The sequence below is a fragment of the Perissodus microlepis genome, chromosome 1 (assembly GCF_051167445.1).
Source record: "Perissodus microlepis isolate ML-2025 ecotype Zambia chromosome 1, ASM5116744v1, whole genome shotgun sequence".
NCBI lineage: Eukaryota > Metazoa > Chordata > Actinopteri > Cichliformes > Cichlidae > Perissodus > Perissodus microlepis.
In genome coordinates this window covers 20,332,310-20,356,698 of record NC_140461.1, presented here as the reverse complement: position 1 = coordinate 20,356,698, position 24,389 = coordinate 20,332,310, and the positions used below count along the sequence as shown (strand labels likewise).

The window sequence follows — 24,389 nt, the reverse complement described above, 5'->3', positions numbered from 1 at the left end:
AATGTGGGTGCCTAGTTCATACATTCATTTTTGGCAAGACTGTGGGATTACTCAGGGTGAGTTTCTATTTATTTATTTTTTTCACCAGTCCCAGAGGCACCACTTCCATCCAGACAAGGCAGGCAACTGCTTGAAGTCTAGGGGGCATGGGGTTAACAAAGTTTAAACTAGTGCAGAAATGGCAAAGTGCAAAGTCTGCATGTTGCACAAATAGGAGAAACCTGACTCCCTTCAAGGGGGCCCCACCTGACTGCACTCTCTCCAGCTGAAAGTAGCGTGAATGATTCTGTTTAAACAAACCTAATGACAACAGTGAAAGCCGTTCTGTGAAAATGAAGACGAATTATCCTTCTGGGACCGAAGAAAGACAGAAGGAAAAAGAGGAGGAGAACAAAAGCAACACAGCAGTGAGTGGAGCGGATAATTACTATTAAATATAATGCTGAAAGAGACACTCGAATAACATAACTTTTACTATCTAGCTATCGTCTTCTGCTTAGCTGTGATAGGGCGAGAGGATTCATCAGCTAATTTGATCCCATGCATCTCCTCACACTGCAAAAACTCAAAATCTTACCAAGTATATTTGTCTTATTTCTAGTCACAAGATCTCATTACACTTAAAATAAGACAAAATCAGCTACAAAGCAACATTCCAGTAAGATATAGGAACTTGTTTGAAGACAGTGAATCTTGAAACTAGAGAATTTTCACTCGTTTCATCATCAAGATATTTTACCTTGAAATAAGGGGAAAAAATGAAACGAGTGAAAATTCTCTAGTTTCAAGATTCACTGTCTTCAAACAAGTCCCTATATTAAGAGATATTGGTGATAAAACACTGGCTGCGGGGGCCATCTGTGAATTTTCCCTAGGGCCCCAATAGACTCTAGAATCGCCATTTTAAGGCCCCACTAATCTCGCGCACATGTTCAGATTAGGAAGTTCAAAATTAGAAATGGTCATCATTTAATCCTGCCTTTACTTCATCACTAGGTAGAAAAATATATGAGCACAAAAGGAACAGGTAGTTTCAAGTATGTTTGATTTATTTCCAAAAAAAATAGCGTAACCACAAAACATGGTACAAAGATACAGTAACGCCGCTGATATGGCTGAATAGTTTGTGTTTTTCTTCTTTTGTAATGAAACTGTGAAGGCTGCATAAACAGAGGACAGATGGGACGATAAACTCTGAAAACCATCACGTCCTACATGATATATATTCTTTAAAAAGCCCTTAAAAGACACAGAGCCTGTCCGAACAACAACAACAACAACAACGTCCATTTCATTTTCAGAAAAACATGTCACCACAAACAAAGAACAGGCCACTTGGGGGGTTTTGTGCACCAGTAACAACACATTGAAGAAAAAAAAAAAAAAAGAAAAAAACTCAGTCACATTAGAATTAAAGTTAGAAAAAGTATACTTATGTTCAGTACATACAGTATATAAAACAACATGTCATGTAGGTATTTACAGGAAAACGTAACGCCACCACACTTACACAGTTACACTTTTAATAAAAATAATAATTTACATTACACAAGACAAAAGTGTTAAACTAGAAGTCAATGAACATTCGACAAAACAGAGGAAACGTCACATTTTTAAATTAAAACAAAACAAAAAATCTCAGGTAACTCATTTGAGCTCACTGTGCAAATTCTTTCTATTTAATCTGTCACGAGGAAACGACACATGCACATTGCCAAGTAATGCCTTTAGCCTCGCTGTCCGCATCTGTCAGAAAGTCTATATTTGATGACGAGTGCATACGTTAGCGCTAAGTGCAAACAAATTGCTTTTTAATGTTGTGCATTAAAAATCTCTGAGTTTTTGGCGGTTCATACGTTTATGTAAGCAGCAATAACTTTTTCCTTGTAGTAAAATAAGATAGAAATTCTTTTACAAGCTTTTTTTTTTTTTAAATGTTTTTTTTTTTATGTTTTTAAGTCAAAAACTGAACCCACAGTTTGATTGGCCAGTGATATTGCTTTGATCTATGTACATCTAGAACAGGATAACATGTCCTTGGTAGTGCAGTCCCCTAAAACCTCAGCTTATGTTTACTTTATCCCTGTCAGGGGGGGTGGGAGTGGGGCACGCTGACAGCAGAGGCAAATTTGGTCACCCGATTCCAACTGAAGCTCACCTGTGGAGTGATGACAGGTTGCTAAGTAACAGGCAGATAGGTGGATGGAGAGTATCCATCCTCCACTACCAGGCACTTAATTCACTGTTTGGTCCCCAAAATTAAAGACATCTAAAAGTTGGATAAAGCGGCTGTCGTGTCTGCTCTCGACCGCCCGACGCTGCCTCTGATGTCGTGTTTACTTCACGCATCAGAGATGCAGTTCTGGATCTTGTCTATCCACAGTTGAGCGCTGGGAGCATCTGAGGCACAGAAGTTGTAGACTCTCTTGCTGGTCTTCAGCTAGAGGGCAAATGGGTGGAAGGACAAAAGGTTAAATGGCAGCAAAAAGGGCAACAATGTCACAAATTTTCATCCCAATTTAGCACACATTTTAAACACGTTTACAGAATTCCTGCTGGATTGTTGGAGATCAAATACTTATTTCGCTCGATGACGTGCAAATCGATGCATTACTTTTATGTAAGGTGGTTTTTTTCTGGATGTTTCTGGCTAGAAAATGGATGGATGGACCAGCTTTCTTCACAAGTGAGCAAACTTCCCTGAAATTCACGATGGGATCAAAAAGCTATTTCCCTCACTGTACATTCCTACCCTCACCTGGTCTCAATCTCTGAGTAGCGACCGAAAGAATAATATTGTAGATGGCGTAGCTCTCCCTTGGTGACAGCGGTAGGAGCTCAGTCATTCAGGAGGGAATCAGACTAAAGCTTCTAGGACACAGGTGTCAAACTCCAGGCCTCGAGGGCCGGTGTCCTGCAGGTTTTAGATGCGTCCTTGATCCATCACAGCTGATTTAAATGGCTAAATTACCTCCTCAACATGTCTTGAAGTTCTCCAGAGGCCTGATAATGAGCTCATCATTTGTTTCAGGAGCGCTGATCCAGGGTGAGATCTAAAACTTGCAGGACACCGGCCCTCGAGGCCTGGAGTTCGACACCCCTGCTCTAGGACATGCTGCAGTGCAGGCAGCGAACTCACGTCAAGTATAAAAGTATAAAAACATTTTGGGAAAATACCGACACCCATAATGCAACACTCTATGCAAGACCATATTAATCCAATTGTATAATATAATAACAACTTCCAGATAAAATATAATATGTAGACCAGTGAATAAATGTGTACTCACATCAAAGAAAGCCTTTTCACTGATGTGCTTTGGAGCTCCTATAGTGGGCGCGGCCGTCATCACGGACTCCACCTCTGCTAGATCGATGTGGCCTCTGCAGTTCGTGTCCTCCCCGGTGTCGTAGTACCTCATCTGTAAAGACGAGACTGTTAAACCTGCAACTGGTCACTCAAACTACAGCAGGGTAGTGCAACCTGCTCACCTGGTGTTTTGTAATGTCCAACACGAACCAGCGAGGCTTCCAACCTTTCAGCAGTGCTCCACGTTTATACAGGACGCCCTCATAAGACCTACAAAAATAACAGTTGTAAGTTTGGATGTTATGTGTCGACACTTTTAACCTCACATTAGTCTTAAAAGCAGAAATCACAAGAACTCTGGTATTTTGTTAATTGTGATTTTAACCGATTCCATCAGAGTCAGAGTCCCAAGGAGAGCAGCTGACAGAGGTAGTCATGAAATTTTGGATGAAGTCTGCATTAGCCAAAACTCCTGGCTCCAACTCCGCACATATCTCCGACAGAAGTAGCACACGCTGCTTCACAAAAAGCCGCAACTAAACAGTTGGCACCCTTTCTCCTCATCCTCGTTGTCATCTGTTCATGAATTTGCTATCTTCCACTACACATGAACCTATAAATGAAACCATATGCTGACTTCAGTGTCCTCCACGTTTATGTGATGTGTAGTTAGTGGATATGGTTCATTCAGGGGAGTCGCCAGGGCACCAGGGAACATGATACCTGAAGCCTTGCAGTGAAAATTCAGTGTTTTATTTATGATTTTCACTGTTTTTGTGTCTGACTTCCTGTCCGCCTGACGCAGCTTCCATCAAAAATAGTCGTTGTGCATATTTTTAGCAAAGCAGAGTAAAGAGGACTTTATGCTCGAGCAGTGGGAGAGCGACCTCTTTCGGGTCCACTCCGGGGACCGCCTGCAGTGAGCTCTGATGTCAGATGGAGGCAATGTTCAAATATGTGCTATAAACGGTCTGTGGCCCACTGTTGCTCGTGTTGTTGTCGGTCTAACAGCCAACCATGTAGGAGGGCTGTGTTAAAAACAATGAATGGTGTCACTGCAGCCACTGTCCGTGCTTTTCGTGTTTTATTTTTTGATAGTTGTTTTGTTTTTGCGGTTCTCCCGTTCCCGGTGAACTCTGCTATCCTGCTGTGTTCGGCACTAGCTTCCAGCGACGCGCAGTCAGGATCTCGAGCGGGCGAAAACCCCTCTCCACCCTCTGTCCTGCTAAAAAGTGGACAAATTTGTGGGACCACAAGACATCAGAATAATGTAGGCCATGTTTTGTGATTTGGATGCAATGAGAAGGTGATGAAACATGGAAAATGCTCACTGATAAGTAATATCTGGTTTCTGATTTACTTGCTTCATCTGTTAAAACTTTAGCCTGTCCGAACATTATTTGAATCAGGAGGAGCACGAATTACACTGAAAATATACTCATTTTTTTAAACATAAAGTAGATTTTAATGATCGTGTGTCCACCTCAGGAAACCATCCAGATATTGGAGCCAAAAGACTGTACTTTAACCTCACAGTAATTGTAAAATTACACACCCAGAGTTTAATAGAGTACAGACAATTCTCACAAAACATGACACACAGCGTACCAGAGCGCTGACTCATTTTCCAAAACTGGACTGGCCCCTCGGCAACAGCTTGTCAGCGAAACAAATGTGGACTTCTAATTTGTTCCGGAAATCAGGAAGTTCACGACCCACCTGTTTTCCTCGCTCTTGGGGGTGAACTGGTTGTAAAGTGTTGCGGCGCGGCGGTTGATCCCATTGGCTGTGGCGGTGCTGTGGTCCTCTACCAGAGCGCTGTCTGGCAGGTGCAGCATGGAGCGCCGCTGGAAGGCCTGCAGGTTAGGTGTGGAAATGAGGCCTGAGATGGACAGCGAATCCTTACAGAGCTACACACGAACAAAAAAGAAAAGAAATATTTAGACAATTAAGCAAATGCAAAGCATATGACTGCCCTTCTATGTTCAATCATAACATGTCATAAAGACTCCTCCAGCACGCACATTTCCCTCTTGCTTGAGGTCCTCCTGAATGCTCATTCTGACTCTTTCCAGAGTTGTCTGCCATTTTTCCGGGGCCTGGTTAAGCTCGCTCTCTAACCTCTCGATGTCCTGCAGCACAAAGAAGAGCCGAGTAAAGTTACCCACAAAATGACAAACAGAACAAACATTTTAAACAAAAGCTGGGGTCTCTTACGGTGAGAAGCTTGGTGATGGCGTCCGGCTGGGCGCGGCTCACGCTGCTGTAACACGGCCAGACAATCCTCCTCTTGCTGTTGGAGATGGTGTGCAGCTCCTCCGAGCTCTCCACCCTCACAGCCATCGTCCTCCAGTCGTAACACGGCCCAGTCGACAGGGTCTCCTCTGTGAAGAAGTCCCATTTATTCAGGCTGAGGATGCTGATAGAAGGCTTCAGGATCACCTGAAACACAGACATCACATGGTTTTAAGGAGAATTCAATCTAATTCTTTAATCTAATTCAGTTTTATTTGTACAGTTCGTCTATAGGGTTGGCTACTAATCGAATGAATTGGTTGTTTTATCCCAGTCCAGCATGCCAAAGCACACCAAGGTGCATTGATTGGACTGTGAGCGTGTGAATGTTAGGTTAGAAAAGCCACCAGTGCTACCCTTCAGCCTCCCAGCTGATGTAACTATGGTATGAATTCAAAAATTCGAGGTAATTTCAGAAAACCTCAAGCTAAAGGTCACTGAGATTTCAACTTATCTGAGATCAAGTTATTGTCTTCATAAACTTGGGTGTCTGCACCAGCAGCTCGCCTGTTGTTGCGACAACAATTCCCCATCAGCCTTTCATGTTTTTTTAAGAGGTTCTAGAAATTATCAGTAGAGTTTGCTTCGTCCACACTGAGACGGTCCAAATGAAAACGCATTAGTGTGGACGTAGCCTAGGAAAGCTGCATCACTGACAGGTTAGCGGTGCAGAGATTAAAGAAGATTCAAGACCATTTAGGATTTAATATACACATGGGAGGATTTTTAAATCAACTCTGTAGGATACTTGAAGCCAACATAGCGCTGCTAAAACTCGACTTGTGTGCTTTGTTATTCAGTTTAGTTTGTATGAAGTCTGGATACGCAGCAGTATGCTGACCCTGGAAAGTCCAACAATCTACTGTGGCAACATAATGTGTAATGACTGTCTCCTTGGTGCTTTCCTATGATGATGCTCAACTTGAGATCAAAATCAGCAAATGATAAACAAAATAATCTGACTGTTCAGTCTCTGTAGTTAATAAGTGTCAACTCCAAACTCACGTTGGCCACTGTAACCAAATTCTTGGTCATATATTAGGTTATTCTTTAAAGATTAGTGAAAAGTCAGTTTCCAAGATTTATATTAAAAAAATGTCTGAAACAAATTCTTTGCTGAACTTCATCTCATCTGGTCCGGCTGTGAACAGCCAAACAGCCAACCTTTGGTCCGACGAGAAAAACAAAGAAATGTTTTCACCCTGATTCACTTTGTTTCGGACAGACTTTCAGACCAAGCACGGGAAGCGGACCAAAAGCTGAAAACCAGGTCATCAGACTGGTTATCCGCATTAAAACGACACATGACATTCACTTCGGCAACAATGTGGGTGAAGACCTATTAGGTGTGTGCAAGTTTTACTAAAATCTGACCGATACTCGAACAGGAGGAGTAGCTTCTTGGAAAACTGTCTGGAAAAGGAAGCAGCACAGAATGAAGACCCATTGTGTACAAAATGTGTACAAATTTAATTAAATTTTGACCAATCCTCTGGGAGGAGGAACGTCTTTTCACGACACCCCATTCCAGGTGTAGATGCTATGAATGTTTCTCTATAAACAGAGTATCTTTAAAATGTTTTATTCATTGAGAAGATGACAAATCACCATGACATCCACACCCAGACTCTAACCTGTCACTGTCAATGAGAGCAGGATGGAGGTACATAGTGTAACCACCTGTGGTGTCCCTCAGCCTCCTGGTAGATACACAGATGGTATGAATTTCAAACTCTTATGTCGGGTCGTTCTCGACTTAGTGCATTCACAAACTTGGGTGTTAACCCTTTAAAGCCGGTGGGAGCGGGCACGCTCTGTTTTGCGTAACTATTTTTAAATCCCGGTAGCACTGCAACCACGTAAGCTAGCGCAATAATTTTTTTTGCATATGAAACCGGAGGAGTTGTACTTACATCTTATGCCATCAGCTTGTCCTAGGTCACAGTTTCCTTCCACATATGGCTTTGCAAAAACTGCATAAAAAGCGCTTGCAGCAACAAAAACATAATATTCCAGAAACACGCTTTGCCGATCCGATCAGCTGTTTGTAACACTTCCTACATTCATCAGCGCGAACTATCGCATGTCCTCCATGTCCTGCTCGAAACCGGAAGTGATGGGGTCGCTAATTTCATCTGCCCGTATACCCGGCAGGTTGACGACAATACCCCGTGAGCCTTAAGCGAACACAACTAAACTAAAAATATTTTTGGTGCGAAAATCAACCTTCATCAGCGAAAATGTTGGACTGGACTATGAAGCTTTCTTGGTGTCTACTGACTGCAGTCCAGGCTTCAGGCAGTTGTGATATTAAAATGATCCTTTCACGTTGGTGCCTTGAACTAGCGATGGTGATGGCAAACAAATGTTCCACTTTCCGCAGATGAAATGAACTCAGTGTTTTAGCCTCAAACTCTGACAATAAATCATTCAGCTCGGAGGAGCCAAAACATCCAAGTGTAGCACGTTTGAGCGTTGCGTACTTTAAAAATAAAATATCATTGTAAACATGTTTGATCAGTGCACAGGCTACAAGATAGGACAGGCGAACGATTTGCCTACTCAGGATTTGGCTGGAACATTTGTTTTCAGTCAGCTACACGGCAGAATTTTATTGTTAATGCCATTCAACCTTGAAACACTAATCCTCATCTTATTTTTGTATATTTATGTTTGCATGTGGTGTAACCACAGAACTACAGATGAGGAGGATTTCTTTGGTGAGGAGATCTGATCGAGTTCTCAGTGTGTCACATCATTTACAGGAACTTTGTTTTTCTATCAGTCTCTGAAGAAAATATAAACTAAAGGTCAACAATACCATAGTTACCGATTAAAGTTTTGCTTACATGTGACAGTAGCTTTCCAACATTTTCCATCATTCCATTAAGGGAACAAGGCCCCAGTCACAGGACTACAGACTTGTCTACAAGCATCTGGTTGCTGAGAAAATGCTGGGAAAACGATTCTAAAGCACCAGACATGCAGCCCTGCAGCCCCTAAGCAGCCCAATGTCACCAGGGAAAAACATGTATTCCACAAACAGCTGGCAAAAACCTCCTTGTGATTGGTTTGGCTTCTTGCACCCTGCTGCCATCTTAGTTTGCACGACGTGACGGACTTGTCTACAAACACCGTCCCCAGCTGCTCTCCGGCCTGAAACTATGAAAACTGTGACACAAACCAGGAATGGAGACCATTTGACTTCAAAGTAAAAACATGTTGGCTGCAGCACTGAGGAGCAACTTTTACTTTGAAGGCAAACCTGTTGCTCAGGAGGTAGAGCAGGTCATCTACTAATTGGAAGGTTGTTGGTGGTTTGATCCCTGGTTTCTGCTCCAGTCTGCATTAATAAGTTTCCTGGGGCCATACTGAACCCCAAATTGATCTCACATGCATCCAATGGAGTGTGACTGTTAGATAGAAAGCACTTAGGCTTAAAAAGTGCTTGAATAAAGGAGGCAAATTGTATAAAGTGCTATATAAAACCTGTTCCATGTAACATTTCTTGTTTGCATCGCGCTTGCTCGGCTAGTAGTTAACGTTTATTGGCAGACAAACATGAAAAACTACAGGCAATTGTGGCAATCTGTTAGCAACCTAAGCAGTTGAGATTTGAGGGTGCTTTGCTTACGTTTGCTGTCAAAGTAAATGGTAAAGTGTTAAATGGACTGGTTCTTCTACAGAGCTTTTTATCAGCACATGAGCACTAACAATGCTTTATCTTATTTACACACACATTCATACAAGCACTTTTTTCTACATCCAAGTACCTTCTATCTAATATTTACACACACTCCAACAAATGCATAGGGAGCAACTCGGGGTTCAGTACATTGCCCAAGAATACTTTGGCATGCAAACTGGAGCAGCCAGGGATTGAACCACTAACCTTGGATGACCTGCTCCAGGAACCGCTGCCAACCAGTTGGAGAATACACAGTTCCCTAGCAACTGGTGGCTGCGATCCAATCCAATACGGCAAATAAGCCTCGAGCAATGTTTGTGTGATGCCACGTGGAGGTAGAGGAATTACTGACCCGTATTTTATCCTGCAGTGGGTGAAGTATCCTGATCATTTACATCAGGGGTGTCAAACTCATTTTACTTCACATTCAGCCCACTTTGATCTTAAATTGGTCAGACCAGTGAAACTCACCTTTCTCTTGGTGTAAAGCACTTTAACTACGCATTTAACCCATTGATCTTTATATACAAACAAACAAATAGATTTTTTTTACATGTTAAAGAAAAGCGTGTCAATACGACTCTTTGGGCTTAAATTGTAAGAAATAAATGTGCAAATTGACACAAAAAGTTCTGTTAGCTCATGCATACACTGTCCTGTAATTATGTATGTTTCTGATGTAAACCAATTGCAACAAGCATACATTTCTATAGCAGACAGTAAAAAAAGCAGGAACGGTCTGTCATTTAATTGTTTATCTAATGTTTGTTTGACACCCCAGATTTACATGGTAAAGTAAGGTGAGAACATTTTTAAGTAGCCTAATCAAATATTTTATAGCTTTCCAGCTTTTATATCTGGACCCTCCTCGAATACTTTAAACGATTCATAGTTCAAAATGAGCCTACACTCGGTGATCGTCTTCTTTTAAGACCAGTTGGACTTTTTCTGATTGGTTGGCCTTCACAAACAGAAGTTTAGGAGAGCAGGTGTGTGACACTGCTGTCCTCATAGTCATGTTATGTTCATGCTGAAGGCTACTAAACATCCTTCTCTGGATCCACAGCTGCACGAATGAGCTGTAGCTGCCTGATGTATAGGTTAAGGCGAAGGACAGAAACTTGAAGGAAACACTCACTTCATTCTCAGATGGGCTGTACAGATAGTTGAAGAAGATGGGACTCCTCCGGTGCATCCTGTTGATGCAATCCCAGATACAGATGCCTCTCCGGGCCTGCTTATCACCCTTATCCTCAAACAACAAACCTGCAAAAAACACACAGGCTAAGCTGACGAGGATATGAAGCCATTACTGTTTTGACTGATGTAACAGCTTCCTGGGTAGCTGTGTGCATTCATATCAGAGATCTAGTTTCCTTTATTTACAGTGACAGAAAAGCCAGAATCTTGCTACCCAGGGAAGTGGTGTTGATGAAGAGGGGCCAAGAATCTTTTCAAATCAATAAAATTGTTGTGACTGTTAAGGAAACCACCATAGGTTCATAATTCTGTGTAACAAAGCATTTTTAGAGAAGAAGAAAATAAAAGATCCCCTCTGGTTAAAGGACACTGACCGTGTTCCAAGCGCTCGTAGTCAGAGTCCAACAGGAAGTTCTTGAAGCGGTTAGAGATGTGATGATAAGCCAGGAACTTCAGATAATACTGATTAAACTCAAACTCCAGAGGATGCTGCTCCAAAATCTGCAAGGATATGAAAAGATGGATAAAGACAGAAGGAGGTCAGCGTGTGGGCGACAGCTGCATCGTGTCCCCGTGTAGCGACTTCGCATCTATCCAGTGTATAAATGACCAATCGGAAACAGGAAAGAACCTCTCCCGCCTCTGTGAGGGCAAAGGTCAGTGATATCATCGCCGTCAGACACAATCCAGACTGAGCCAGCATGACTGCTGCTCCACGGTTCCCATCCAGCGGTGCGAGGTGGCCAATCACGGTGTTGAAAATTTGAGGCCACCTGGGTCTGCTGGCAAAAACAACAGCTGTTTTGGAGATGAGGCACTTCTATTTTGAGCTCTTGTCCGAATCCCCTGCTTCACCCCTCGTTTATAGCTCTCCAGACCCCCGGGTTCCTGCCAAACCGTCTTAGCTGCCAAGCCTTCGGTTTCAAAAGACAAATGCAGAAACTATGTGTTGATGTAAGTGTATGGGAGTGGGCCTGTGTGACCCGAGGAGACACAAAAAAAACCCCACTGCACTCTCTAAAGTTAGTATTTCAGAACAGACCCGGTTCTCCGGAAATCATCTGTGTGTGTGTTTCATTCTTAACTTGAGCCCCCTCTCCCCCCCAGCCCACTTCCCCAAAATCCTAAAGCACACCCAAGCCTTCCTAGAGACTCTCAATCCCCAAAACTGTAATCTTCCACATGCGGCTGTAAACAAGCACTAAAATGTGAAGAAATGCCGAAACACGTGAACATGTACATACAGCTCAATGCTGATCACTGTACTCATGGACCATCTGTGCAGCAGCCTCGCTGCTCACTCCCCGGGTCCAATATGTTGTTGTGATTACACGTCCCGTGTTGGAAAGTGCTAAACTAAAACCGTTACTGACAGCGGAATCGTTCGCTTTGACCCCTCGCTCACCTTTTCACTTTTCGAGGAATGTGATGAGCTCACGAACAAGCAATGAATGACATCCAGTCATGAGGGGAAAAGTGGAGAAGAGTCACGTAGCTGGGGCAGAGATGCTTCAGGGTTCAGCGTACCTGTGGTACCTATGGCAGAAGTGAGACTCACCTGGTGCACACAGTCCAGGAATTGGAGGAAGATGGGCGTAAAGCCGCTACCCTGGCTGCTGGGGCTCAGGTTGCTCCTCTGGCTGAACTTGTGGCCGAAAGACAACCATTCTTTCTCCAAAAGGACCTGAAAACCCTCAAGAGTCCGGTAGAAAGGATCGCTCAGCAGCTGCACCAAGGACACGACCTGCCGAGAGGAAGAGAGAAGGTGGCTAAGGAAAAACCCTCAATACACAAGTTCAACTTAAATGAAACAAACAAACACCCTGCAGTGTAAGAGCATGTTGTTCACATCACAGATAACTCTGGGATTAGTGGACAACCTGCTCTATCATCTGAGCCAGAGCTGCTCCTCTGGAAATATTGAGAAATAAACACATTTTATGAACGTTTTGTGAGATGCATTTAGCCTTTCTTAGTAAGTAAGAAAAATTGATTGATTGAATCGTGCTCTCGATGTCATTTATCTCACACACAAATGCAAATATGTCATCAGCCAATCACATGGCAGCAACTCAGTGCATTTAGGCATGTAGTAAAGATGCCCTGCTGAAGTTCAAACAGAGCATCGGAAGTGGGTGAAAGGGTATTTTAAATGACTCAGAGCAGCGTAGTTGTTACCGTTAGACACGTTGATCTGAGTATTTCAGAAACTGCTGATGTACTGCGAGTTTTCCAAACGACCATCTCAAGAGTTTACAGAGAATTTTTCCAAAAGGAGAAAAATCTTCAGCAAGTGGAAGTGTGTGATAATGTACAGTAACCCGAATAACTGCCTGTTAAAACAAAGGCATGCAAAAGGTCATCCTTATATAACACCTCACACTTCGAAGTGGAGTGGCTACAGCAGCAGAAGACCACACCGGGTGCTGCTCCTCTCAGATAAGAACAGGAAACTAAAGCTACAGTTCAGACTGGAAAAACATGACCTGGTGCGATGTCTCGATTGGGTCTGAATTTTGCAGTAAAAACATGAAAGCACGGATCCATCCTGCCTTGCCTTCAGGCTGGTGATTTAATGGTGTGGAGGAAATTTTCTTAGTGCACTTTGGCCCCTTCATGCCAGCGGGATGGCTCTGCAGCTGATAAATCTGCAAGAAGTGTGTGATGCTATCATGTCAATATGGACCAAAATCACCAGTACCTTGTTGAATTTATGACATGAACAATCTGAAGGTAAAAGAAACAGGTATAGCTATGAAAATTCAGATTTCTATTGTGTTTATTGTATCTGCTAGCATACAGACTGATCAGCCACAAAGGAGAGGAACCCTCATTCACTTGTATGCTGCTTTAACAGGTACCTCCCACTACAACATCCTCCCCGATGACTGCAGCCTCTTCTAGCAGGACACTGCACCTCACCACAGACACTAATAAAGGAGGTCTGAGTGGTGATCCCACCTTTAATCTTGGGTTGTTCTGGTGGCATGAAGGGCGCCTGATGGCTTTAATGCTGTGCCTGATTTGCCAGTACCAACCAACCTACAACACGACCTACTTTTATTTAATATTTTTATCATATATAAGTTTAAAACCCTTACATTGTGATAAATCAGATGTTGAAACATCTTATCACTAAAGGAAAGTGGCAGCTGTTTCACCACATCTGTGCATATCTTTAGTTTTTTCCACTTGTCATGGATGGTTGCAATTTAACACACTTTAGTTAAAAAAAAAAAAAAATCTGGATGGCATGATTTTTATTTCTATCCCCCCCTAAAAAAGCTAAATGCAATCTAAAAATGACCCTTCATCTGACAGTGCAATGTTAAAATGATCATCTGTTATCAATAACATTTATATAACGCTAGAGCTTCAGGCACACTTGAGCTCACTCCACGAAACACCAGTTGAGAATCGCTTGTCTACACATGCAATCTGGTTGGCCCACTTCCCTGCCCGCGTCTTCTCCAAGACGGCTAATGAGCCCTGACGCGTGTGGAATGAGCGGGAAGAACAGTGTATGGTTTCCCCGTGGGTTTACAAGAACATCCAGCCCTGAGTGGTAGAAAAAGCCCCCCGCAACCCAGCAATGAAATGAGCCCCCCTGCTGCAGACTGAAGAGTGGATTTAAAAAGCGAGCGTGGAATAAGAGGGGAGGGCGTATAAAGGCAGAATGGCAGAAGACAGGAAGAAGAAACCGAAAAAAAGAAAGAAGCATTCAGAAAGGCAGCGAGGACGGTTCTGCATCCTGCCTGCTGGGTGTCTATGGTCCATGGCAGGAGAGCCAGAGCATATGGAGCCCATTTGCCTGTGTGGGTCGATCTGGACCTGGCGAGTTGGAGCTGGTGGCCCGTGGAGAAAGATGGTCTGGGCTGAACACGTGCCCCGTATAAGGGATCCACAAATTATACTTTTAAACAGCAGCTCAGGGCTGCACAAACCCCATAAACACATCTGAGGGACACACACTTGCAACACCATACATGTGCACTTTAGCAGGTCAGCATGGAAAATATGAGCTCAGAGAGCAAACATGTGAAGAAAAGCAGAGTTTAGAAGCGAACGGACACCGAGAATTGATCTGGATCTAAACAAACTATGAGTTTTCATGAATTAAATCAGCACAAATCAACGACATAAGGCCTCGAGACTTCAAACATTTTCACTTTATCAACACAGTCGGATCACCAGTCAGTAAACTGAGTGAAACGGCCAGAAGAAGCAGGTGCAGTCTGAACGGATGCCGTGGGTGTCCGTGGGGAATCCTTAAAAATGTGATCAATATCCAAAAATCACATTTAAGTGTTACAAAACGTGTTTTTTGCTTTCAGACTTAATTTGTGAGTCTAGAATGACAGCAGGAGATACATAAGAAGTTCAGAGGTACCCTCTCCCCCTCATATTTAGCCTCTTTTTAAAAAGGATACTCCAAAGCTCTGAAGCACTTTGTTAATCGGAGTCAAAGAGACAATATTGCCGTAATGTTGCAAAACACACTGATTAATAGCTCAGCTGTATAAAGTGCTTTGAGTAGAGCACTCAGGTGGAGTAGAAAAATGCTAAATTAGAATGAGTCCATTCAGAATATGAATTGAGATTATAAGTAGTACTTTTGAATGATCTCTAGTTTGCCGTGATTGCAGAAGGGTTGATGGCATTCAAAATACTCGCCCTGTGTTTAGCGGTTGAATGACTGTGCGGCTGCATCTGGATCCTTTTTACACCCATGAGTTTGCATTTCTGCGTTTCTTGCGTTTCTTTTCATCCTCGCTGAACACTTTGTCTCCACTTTAGTGCAGATGAGGGCTGATAATGAGAGTTTTTACCCCAGACGCCCTTCCTGATGGGGATCTTTCACTGGTTGGGCAAATATGTAAACCACTACACTTGAAAAAACATGTTAAAAGTTACTCATAATAAAGTAAACTGTCACCTATTTTCTGTTAGTAATTAAACTTTAATAACAACTTTTTAAACTCCAACTTGTATCTAGAAAATCGATATCTGTGGAAAAATACCTAAAGGACAAATCTTGCACCGTTTTAAACCTCCCTCTGGATATTTTGCACTTCTTCACATCTGTCCCGTTTTCTTTATGTATTTTTTATGAATGGCGTTGGTGCATTTTTCTCACTTGTGTGGTAATGTCCCAGCCGTCCTCCAGGCTGAGCAGAACAGATGAGCCACTGTCCATAAGCTCCACCAGAAACAGCGCCAGCTGCAGGATCTTCTGAAGCTGCGGGAGGCCAACATATGTGCATGTGAACAAATATACTAAACACAGACCCAACATTTATCCTCTCTGTGCATATACTGCCATGTTTGGTCTGCCAGTAGACTGCCTTCTTGTTTCTCACAGATAGCATTTGTCAACCGTGCAGAATATGTTCAATTTAAGGCCGCTGGGGGTCAATCAGATAAACAACAAGATAAGGGGTCTCCTCTCACTGCATCGCTGTAAATCTGTTTCTCTTGGGAAAATGGCTTCAGAGAGGATTCACATAATTTATCCATTATGTGAATCTGATACACAGGATGAAGAGAAAGAGTGGACCGATGGGTCATTCTCACACGCTTTTCAGACTCAGACTCCTGCGTTAGATCACATGGTTTCTAGACCTGAATGCTGTCTGTTTGCAGATCATAAAAATGGTATGCTTTGTGTGTTTCATTACCTGCTGGATCCATTCGGAGTCTTCCAAGGCTTTGAGGAAGGAGTCCTCCGAGTCAGACGAGGTGGCGCTTGGAGCACAGGCCCTCAGCAGTTTTTTAAAAGCAGCTTTCACCTGCCGTGTGTCTGCAAAGTCCACTGGCACCAGCTCACAGTTCAGAGAGGAGTCCACTCGGAGGCCCTGCAGACAGAGGAATGTAAATTTCAACTAAGAGAAAAATACAACAGTGTGCGCAAAGTACAAAAAACAGATACAGCATGCCACTAAAAACGCTGCCTTTATATCAAAGTCAAAGGAAATAAAACGGCTCATTTCAGACCGTGGGTGAACTGAGGTGTTGAGCGCAGCCCAGTGTGTAATAGATAAGAATTATAAAACTGCGAATCGTGCAAACTGCAGAAGCGCAACATGTTTTTAGTCGACACGGCTCCTCGGCATGCTTCAACGGTGTGTGAAATATGTTTCTTGATGCGTGAATGAAAAATAGAGAAACAAACTGAACTGTGTGACGCACTCGTGCACTGTCCTGCACTGTGGTGGACTTCGCCTCGCATTTATAGACTTGCCTTTAACCTCTTGCATGCTGTAACTGTTAAAGGAGGGGAGCAGTGCTGACGTCAGTGGCTTCTCCTGCAGATCAGAAGTCACTCTACTTGTGTCTTATGGATGAAAGAACAGCTAGCCAAGCAGAGATTGCAGACAAGGACACGGCTAGCTGCACACTCCACGGGCGAGAAGTCATTCCTGTTACAGATCTGTGAAGTCTGCACGGAGCCTCGCGCTCACCGTCTGATGACAAAATTTACGTCATTTGGACCCAAAAACAACACCAGCAGACTTTCAGACGCCAAAACTATAACACACCTCTCAGAGGCTTCATATTACAAGTTGTACTGGCACAGGTGAGTCTTTGTAATTGTAGGCTTTTGGTAAACTGATTGAGTCATCCCAGCAGAGGTACTATATCACTGAATCAGCACACTTGGATTAAAAAAAGTGAAAACTGCATAAATGTATAAGATTAAGTGTTTCTGCGAGTTTAAACACAAACCGTTTCATCAGATGTGCTAGTTTTTGACTTTCTCCTTATAATTCCACATGAATTAAACCAACATTTATCCTTTGATACATCAAACTATTCCTGTGCAAGACAACCTGGCCTGAAAACTCCAGACAAACGGCAATGTTTTACAAATCCCCTCCACACTTACCACCAAGCTGGAGCATCTGGGACTCAGCTCATCTATGTGTCAGTGGATCTCCAACTTCCTAACTGGCAGACCACAGGCAGTAAGGATGGGCGGACATATCTCAGCCTCCACCACTCTCAGCACTGGAGCCCCCCAGGGGTGTGTTCTGAGCCCCCTGCTGTACTCTCTGTACACATATGACTGTGTGGCCACTACCAGCTCCACCACCATCATCAAGTTTGCTGACGACACCGTCGTGGTGGGCCTGATCTCTGATAACAACGAGACGGCCTACCTGAAGGAGATTAGGAATCTGGAGAACTGGTGCCAGAGGAACAACCTCCTTCTAAACGTCAGTAAGACAAAGGAGCTGATAGTGGACTTCAGCACTAAGCAGGAGAGGAACTACCAGACCCCCGTCATCAACGAGTGCCCAGTGGAGAGAGTGGACAGCTTCAAATACCTTGGAGTTCGCATCACGCAGGACCTGTCATGGTCCTGTCACATCAACACCGTGGTGAAAAAGGCCCGTCAGCGTCTCTACCACCTCAGACGCTTGAGAGACTTCCAACTGCCCTCCAAGGTGCTCAGGAACTTTTACTCGTGCACCATAGAGAGCATCCTGACGGGAAACATCTTAACCTGGTTCGGGAACAGCACCGTGCAGGACAGACGAGCTCTACAGAGGGTTGTGCGGTCAGCTGAGCGCACCATCCGCTCCGAGCTCCCTGACCTGCACTCAATCTACAACAGGCGGTGCTGGACCAAGGCCAGGAAGATCGTGAAGGACCTCAGCCATCCCAACAACAGACTGTTCTCTCTGTTGAGGTCAGGAAAGCGATTCCGCTCCCTGAAGACCAACACAGAGAGACTGAGGAGGAGCTTCTTCCCGCAGGCGATACGGTCTCTCAATCACACCACCACACAGTACTGACCCACACATAGTTCTTACACACACACACTGGACATTCTGGACATTGTTTTTCACTTCATCACTTAATCACTTTAAGCATATTTGCACTGCACAAGACACTAAATAATGTGGATTGCACAACACTGGTCATTATATTCTTCATTTCCAGTTAATACTTGTACAGCTGCTGTTATTGTATATATATATATATATATATATATATATATATCTTCATACATTCTTATATAGTTCTATACTGTGTATTGTGTATTTGTTGTACAGTTATTTTATTTTTCAACTTTAATTTATATATTTTATCTTATTCTTTCCCAGTTAAATTTACCCTTCATTCTAATTTGTGTTGTACAGTTATTTCATTTTTAACTTTAATTTTTATATTTTATTTTATTCCTTCCTAGTTAAATTTACCCTTTTTAATTTTCATATTTATTTCCTATCTTATTCATAGCCTTTTCTTTTTTTCTTTAGGTCACGAGCAGTTGTCTAAGCATTTCACTGCATATTGTACTGTGTATGACTGTGTACGTGACAAATAAAATTTGAATTTGAATTTGAATTTGATCCAGTTTACAGCAGGTAGCATGAGGTAGAAAACCCGTGTCTTGATGCACGCTCAATAATCCAGGTAAGGAAAGTTAATCTGTTCATGTGAATGCAGCGTTTTCAGTGAGAGAAACTGTTCATCGACTCATCCAGGTGACTTCGGTGTGACTGCAGATCCCCCTTAATCTTATAAACAGCACAGCCTCATTGTCAAAATCTCTGATCAACGGCCACGAATACTATTGACAGAGACTTGTGGCATCACAGATGAAAAATGGTTCAGTGATGGTCTACGTCACTGAACCATCCATTAACTCCACCTCTACAGACTTTACAACATTTATGTTGACTCAGAAATGTTTAATTTAACTATATTTTGACTGCTGGGTCTTTGTTAAAAGTGGTGTTCTACTGGACTTCATTATACCCATTTACACATCTACTACACCACCACCAATAAAACATAATTTAACACATATGACAGTGTAAGAAACATTATAGGTTTCATAAAACTAATGGAAGAACAGATGGATGGGGATTGCACAAGGCTGTGCAGAAGGTTGTGCAGGTGTACCCCATAAAGAGGCCACTGAGTGCAAATATAAAACGATATACTACAACAACTCATAGCAAACATGTCCTCTCAGTCTCCGGCCGCTTTGTTTGCATTCTCACCCTTAGATGTGACTTTTCCCCGAAGATGTAAAGGGCTGCTTGATGTTTGAGGAGTTGAGCCTGCAGACTGTGGCTCCCTGCAGGGGGTGCCAGATCCTTCCCTGCTAGTCTGGCACCCACGTCGGCCGCCAGCGGATGCTGACCGAGTCTGCTGCTGGAGCGCAGGCTGGCCCACATGCCTGCAAACACACACACGCGAACAGAAGTCACACACACACACATGCATGAGCCGGCTAGTTCGAATGCCAGAGAGGTACACATGCTGTCAAACAAACTAAGACCGAATGATGAACAGCACATGACATGCGAGCTACGTTTACATGCACAGCAGAACAACGGGTATTATGTAAACACCTTCATTCCTTCAGTCCATGAACAAAGCGACTGCTCTGAGAGTCGGATGTGCTGGGATATTAGAAGCAGAAGTTGCTGGAATTTTTAGCAAGTCAACAAGTCTAGATGGTGTTTCTCTGAAAACACAGCATGCAACGCCTTCCAAGCAGCATGAACCACTGCCAGAAGGACGTGATTTTTCACAATAATCAGTTTCAGGCCTTTTTCGGTTGCACTTGCGGAGTTATCAAACCACAACTGTCAGCTGCTGTAGCCGGGTCAATTATACAAGAGCATAAATTGGTGAAGTTTCAGCGACGCCTCGATCCAGCACGTTTAAACCGACGGGCTTCGTAATTAAAGTTTACAATGAAAACCCAACACAAGCTGTCCGTTTTCTTTTCCTTCAGATAAGACCAACAATGTAACTGTTCCCACCTGACTGACATACCTGCTGACTGTTGGTTAGACCTTTTATGATTGAGAGATAAACAGGAACTCAAACCACGTCATCACCACTGCTGGGGTGGTCACTTCTGAAATGTAATAGTTTCCAGATAGTCTGCTTGGCAACTTTTTAAATCAAATTAGTGAAAAATAAAAGTTAATTTCTATTTGATTATCTTAAAAATGTCTCCTCATTAAGCTGCAGTTAAATAAGCTTTGCCCAAAGTTAGAACAGTAATTCTAAATGATTATTTTTCCAGGCTTAAGATGAAACGTAATAAAAAGTACTGGTCTTGTCCTTGACGCGGCTAGCTCGTTTTGACTCTGGTTGCCCAGAACAACGAGCACAGATTTGACCAGCAGACAGAAGGTGATGGAAATCTTAAATCTTAGTAAATACTACTAAACATTACAAAATGAATGAATACAGCCCAGATGTTCAGATGTAAACCCTGTAAACAGAAGCAAGGGCCATGAAAAGTCTGAGCTTCACTGACAAAATGATTTTGCTTTAATTCGATTTAGTTTATTTTATATGTTCGAAAAAAACAATAGGAGCACAGAATAGGAAGCCCCAAAATATTGGCCACTGCTGCCGTTGGCGGTGGATTTCCAGATGTTTGTAAGCAGGGATGTCAAACTCACTTTAGATTGTGGGCCACATACTTCGATCTAAAGTGGGTCAGACCTGTGAAATTCTCCTTCCTTTCAGTGTAAAGAAGTTTAACTACACATTTAATCCCTGAGGTATCTTAATGTGAGATAAAAGAACTGCAAGTTAAACACTACGTCTAAGAGTTATGAAGAAATGCTGCTGTAGAAAACGAGCGCTTATTTATTTACTAAGAAGTAATTGCGCGAAATTACAGAAAAACTTCTGGTAGGTCCCAGAAAGCCCTCTTAATTATAAAACAGAAATTTTTTGTTAATTCACAGAAAATGCCCTCTTTTTAAAAAAAATGTGGGCCTATTGTGACAAAAACTAAATGATATTTCTGTATCAGATAGCAACAGGGTCTTTTCTGTCATTTAATTTTAATGTAATTTTTCAAAACCATTGAATTGGCTGGACTGGATTTTTAATCCGGACCTTATGTTTGACACCCCTGCTGTATGATGTTGTGCTCAAATTTGGAGAGAAAAGTATAAAAACCATCACATAACTAGTTGCTCACACACCACTTGTCTAAACATGCAAAATATCTAAGAATTGTCATCTCAGATCTTTACTCGTCAACTAAATCCTACTCCTTTGAGTCAGGCTTACAGAATATTCAAGCTGTCTTTATTACATTGCAGGATCGCGGGGGGCCTCATTTTGTGTGATTCACGATTTGTTGTGCCCTAACAAACAGCTCACCCCCCCCCCCCCAAGCCTTAACTTGCCGCTGACTGACCATAGTTAGTCCTGCTGAGCCAACACATTAACAATGGAAAAGACCACATTAGAGCCACCACTTCGGTTTGTGAAAAACCACAGCTCCCAGAGGAGCGCCCACAAAGTCAGTGAAGATTAGCACTGCGTCCCAGAAGGTCTTTGTGAGGGGTTTGCAGCACAGTGCACTGTGACGCTCGGCACGGTTAGTGAGCATTTGCGTAGGTTAGGAGTGTTAAAGAAGACGAGAGGTGCTGTTATGAGTGCTGGCAGAGGAGAGAAGGAACAATATCACTATACCTTGATTGGGGATTTTCTCCTTACTGGCAGGCTTTTGGTTTGAGTGAGTGAACAGTTTATCTCTGTACTCAAGCACTGGGTGGATGTTTTGTCGAGGAGACAGGGCGAGGGGGTATGGAAAACACAAATCACGTCAACATCAAATGAACCAACACGACCACCTACCCTACCAAAGATTTCAGATTACAGACTAAAACATGCAAATGAGGATCGGCTATTATTTATTCCGAATGATCGAGTGAATGATGGTTGCATGCATGAATAAGATTGTTTGTGGTTTGGTTATAAATGATGGCGTGAAGACAAAAGGCTCGTATTTAAGCTTGTTTTTTGGGGCTTTTGCAGATAACACATGCAAATAAAACAGTAATTAAATTCACATTAAGTTCAAGGCACAGTTTTGGATGGCAAATCCTCTGGATCTTAAGAGAAGACGTTACATAGCGTTACATAGCGTTACATAGCGATGGGTTAAGTAAAACCCTGTGTCATCCTTTTAGGGCATTTAAAAAAAAAAGAGAAAAAAAAGATGACTCACAGTTTCAGCGACGCCTTAAAACATTTGACCTTCATCTGACTAACACGTCGGACACTTTGTTTTCGAGAAATCACATTCCAGTTCGAGCACTCATTGCGATGTGTCAGCTTTGACGGTACATTAAGCTTTTATTTGATAAGTTACAATAATGCTAACGTGGCAAGAAATATGGGTCACAGTTAATGCAGTTAATGTAGCCCCAAGTTTCTCTTATGAGATATAAATCCTTAAATTTCACATAATTATATTTCTTGAAGTTGAAATTGGATGCATGTTTATAGCTATAAGGTACAGATGGCCCCAAAGATAACCAGCAAATAGCTGCTTGATACTTTCAGTCTGGGGAGTAATGCTTCAGAGGTTACCCAACACTCATAATGTACGCTGTAATCACAACTCCTTAAAGTATGGTGTGTCTGAAGAGATGCAGAAAGCACAAATCCCTGTTTGCTGACGTTCTTTCAAATAACTATGTAATTGTAACAGTTCTGGTGTTTCATATTTCATCAGGCAGCAAGGACGCACATGAAGTGCCAAGCAGGAAACAGAGAAAACCACTCACCTCCTCTAGTAAAGCTGTTTGAGAATGGGATGTCTAAATGGACAGGAGCCATCTTTGGCATCCTGGATATCCTCCTTTCACTGCCTGGAAAACATTCACACAGCACACAGGTGTCCATTACAAACACAGGGAGTAAACAGTGAGACACGAGTGAGATCTAAGAAACTAAATCAAATTTGATTTTAGGATCACTCATTGTAGCAACTTTTGATCAGACTTAAATCCCAGTTTTCCCATTAAGAACCGTCAATGTGACCCGGGTTATTTAAACACATGAAAATTCAGTTAAATCGTAACCATGCACAGGATTTGTGCTTGTGTGTGTGTGTGGGTATAGAGTTTATTCAGGATACAGGCAGAAGGAGGTGAAGTCAGAGGAGATGGATTGGGTGGTCAGTGACCTCAGGCTGTCCTTTGATTCTTACACAACCTTTCATTGTACAAAATTTCCTTCTTAATTTCAATAAATATCACACTCTGTAACTCTCCCATACAGTCACTCTCCCCTATTGCCCTCATACACACACAAAGATAAGGTGGTAAAAAAAATAACTGCTGACCAGAGCAAACACAGAAAGGAAGAGAATGACTACCTGAGGAAAAAAACACAGAGCCGCAGAAAACTAAAATAACTTTGTGGAGTGCAAGTCTGCAGTTTTTCTGAAGACGTGAACTCTGCGTGGCCTCTTGTCCCTTTTGAAACGAACTTGTCCCCCCCCCCCCAAAGAAAAAAAAAATTGTAGTACAATTATGGTCAGTGTAACGGAGCAATAAACGCTGTAAAGCGGCATGCTGTAAACTTGTCTGATATAAGGTAGCAACCAATTTTTGCAAGCTGGATTTACTGGAGATTTACACGACTTGATGGTGGAGGTCAGCCACAACCCGAGTAAAAGGTTGTGCTCTTTCTCATGCCCTACAGTTTGACCAACAGCCTTTAACGTTCACTGATAACACTGATGGCAGCCGTCCATTTATTGTACATGTCCTCATTTCAGGCACTCGGCACAGACCATGGGTGTGTCTTTGTGGGAAAATGGAATGAGAGAGACGCCGTCGGTGTTTGACTTACGCCGAAGATTTAAGGCTCAGAAATCAAAAGAACAGAAGCATTTTATCTCCGTTAAGTCAGAGACTGAAACAGGAAAAGGAGTCGGATTCTCACATCACTGAGAATACTGAGAGAAGTTTGAAAAAGCCTCGCTGTTGCCAATCTTAAAATTGTGAAACCGCAGGAATGTTCAGCCTAAAAGTTAGAACCAGTGAGTCCGTGGTGATGAAAGGAGCTACCTCAAAAAAATGTAAAGATAGTTCTCAGATAGAG

The 24,389-nt window shown here is 42.7% G+C and overlaps 1 protein-coding gene across 2 annotated transcripts in view; it reads right to left on the bottom strand.

Annotated features, from left to right (window-relative positions):
• Positions 1-1,028: 1,028 nt before the first annotated feature.
• Positions 1,029-24,389, bottom strand: part of sbf2 (SET binding factor 2) — a 108,627-nt gene continuing 85,266 nt past the window's right edge. Inside the window, exons 29-42 of one of the 2 annotated variants that reach the window (XM_084934449.1) lie at positions 23,066-23,149; positions 21,966-22,040; positions 19,511-19,689; positions 16,172-16,348; positions 15,631-15,732; positions 12,052-12,237; positions 10,868-10,994; positions 10,432-10,559; positions 5,528-5,752; positions 5,335-5,442; positions 5,030-5,220; positions 3,493-3,580; positions 3,291-3,422; positions 1,029-2,440 (exon numbers count right to left, since the gene is read on the bottom strand). In XM_084934449.1, the coding sequence (XP_084790575.1) occupies positions 2,342-2,440; positions 3,291-3,422; positions 3,493-3,580; positions 5,030-5,220; positions 5,335-5,442; positions 5,528-5,752; positions 10,432-10,559; positions 10,868-10,994; positions 12,052-12,237; positions 15,631-15,732; positions 16,172-16,348; positions 19,511-19,689; positions 21,966-22,040; positions 23,066-23,149 (1,901 nt within the window). In that variant the 3' untranslated portion in view covers positions 1,029-2,341. The remainder of the gene's footprint in view (positions 2,441-3,290; positions 3,423-3,492; positions 3,581-5,029; positions 5,221-5,334; positions 5,443-5,527; positions 5,753-10,431; positions 10,560-10,867; positions 10,995-12,051; positions 12,238-15,630; positions 15,733-16,171; positions 16,349-19,510; positions 19,690-21,965; positions 22,041-23,065; positions 23,150-24,389) is intronic. The other variant, XM_084934458.1, reaches the window with a different exon arrangement.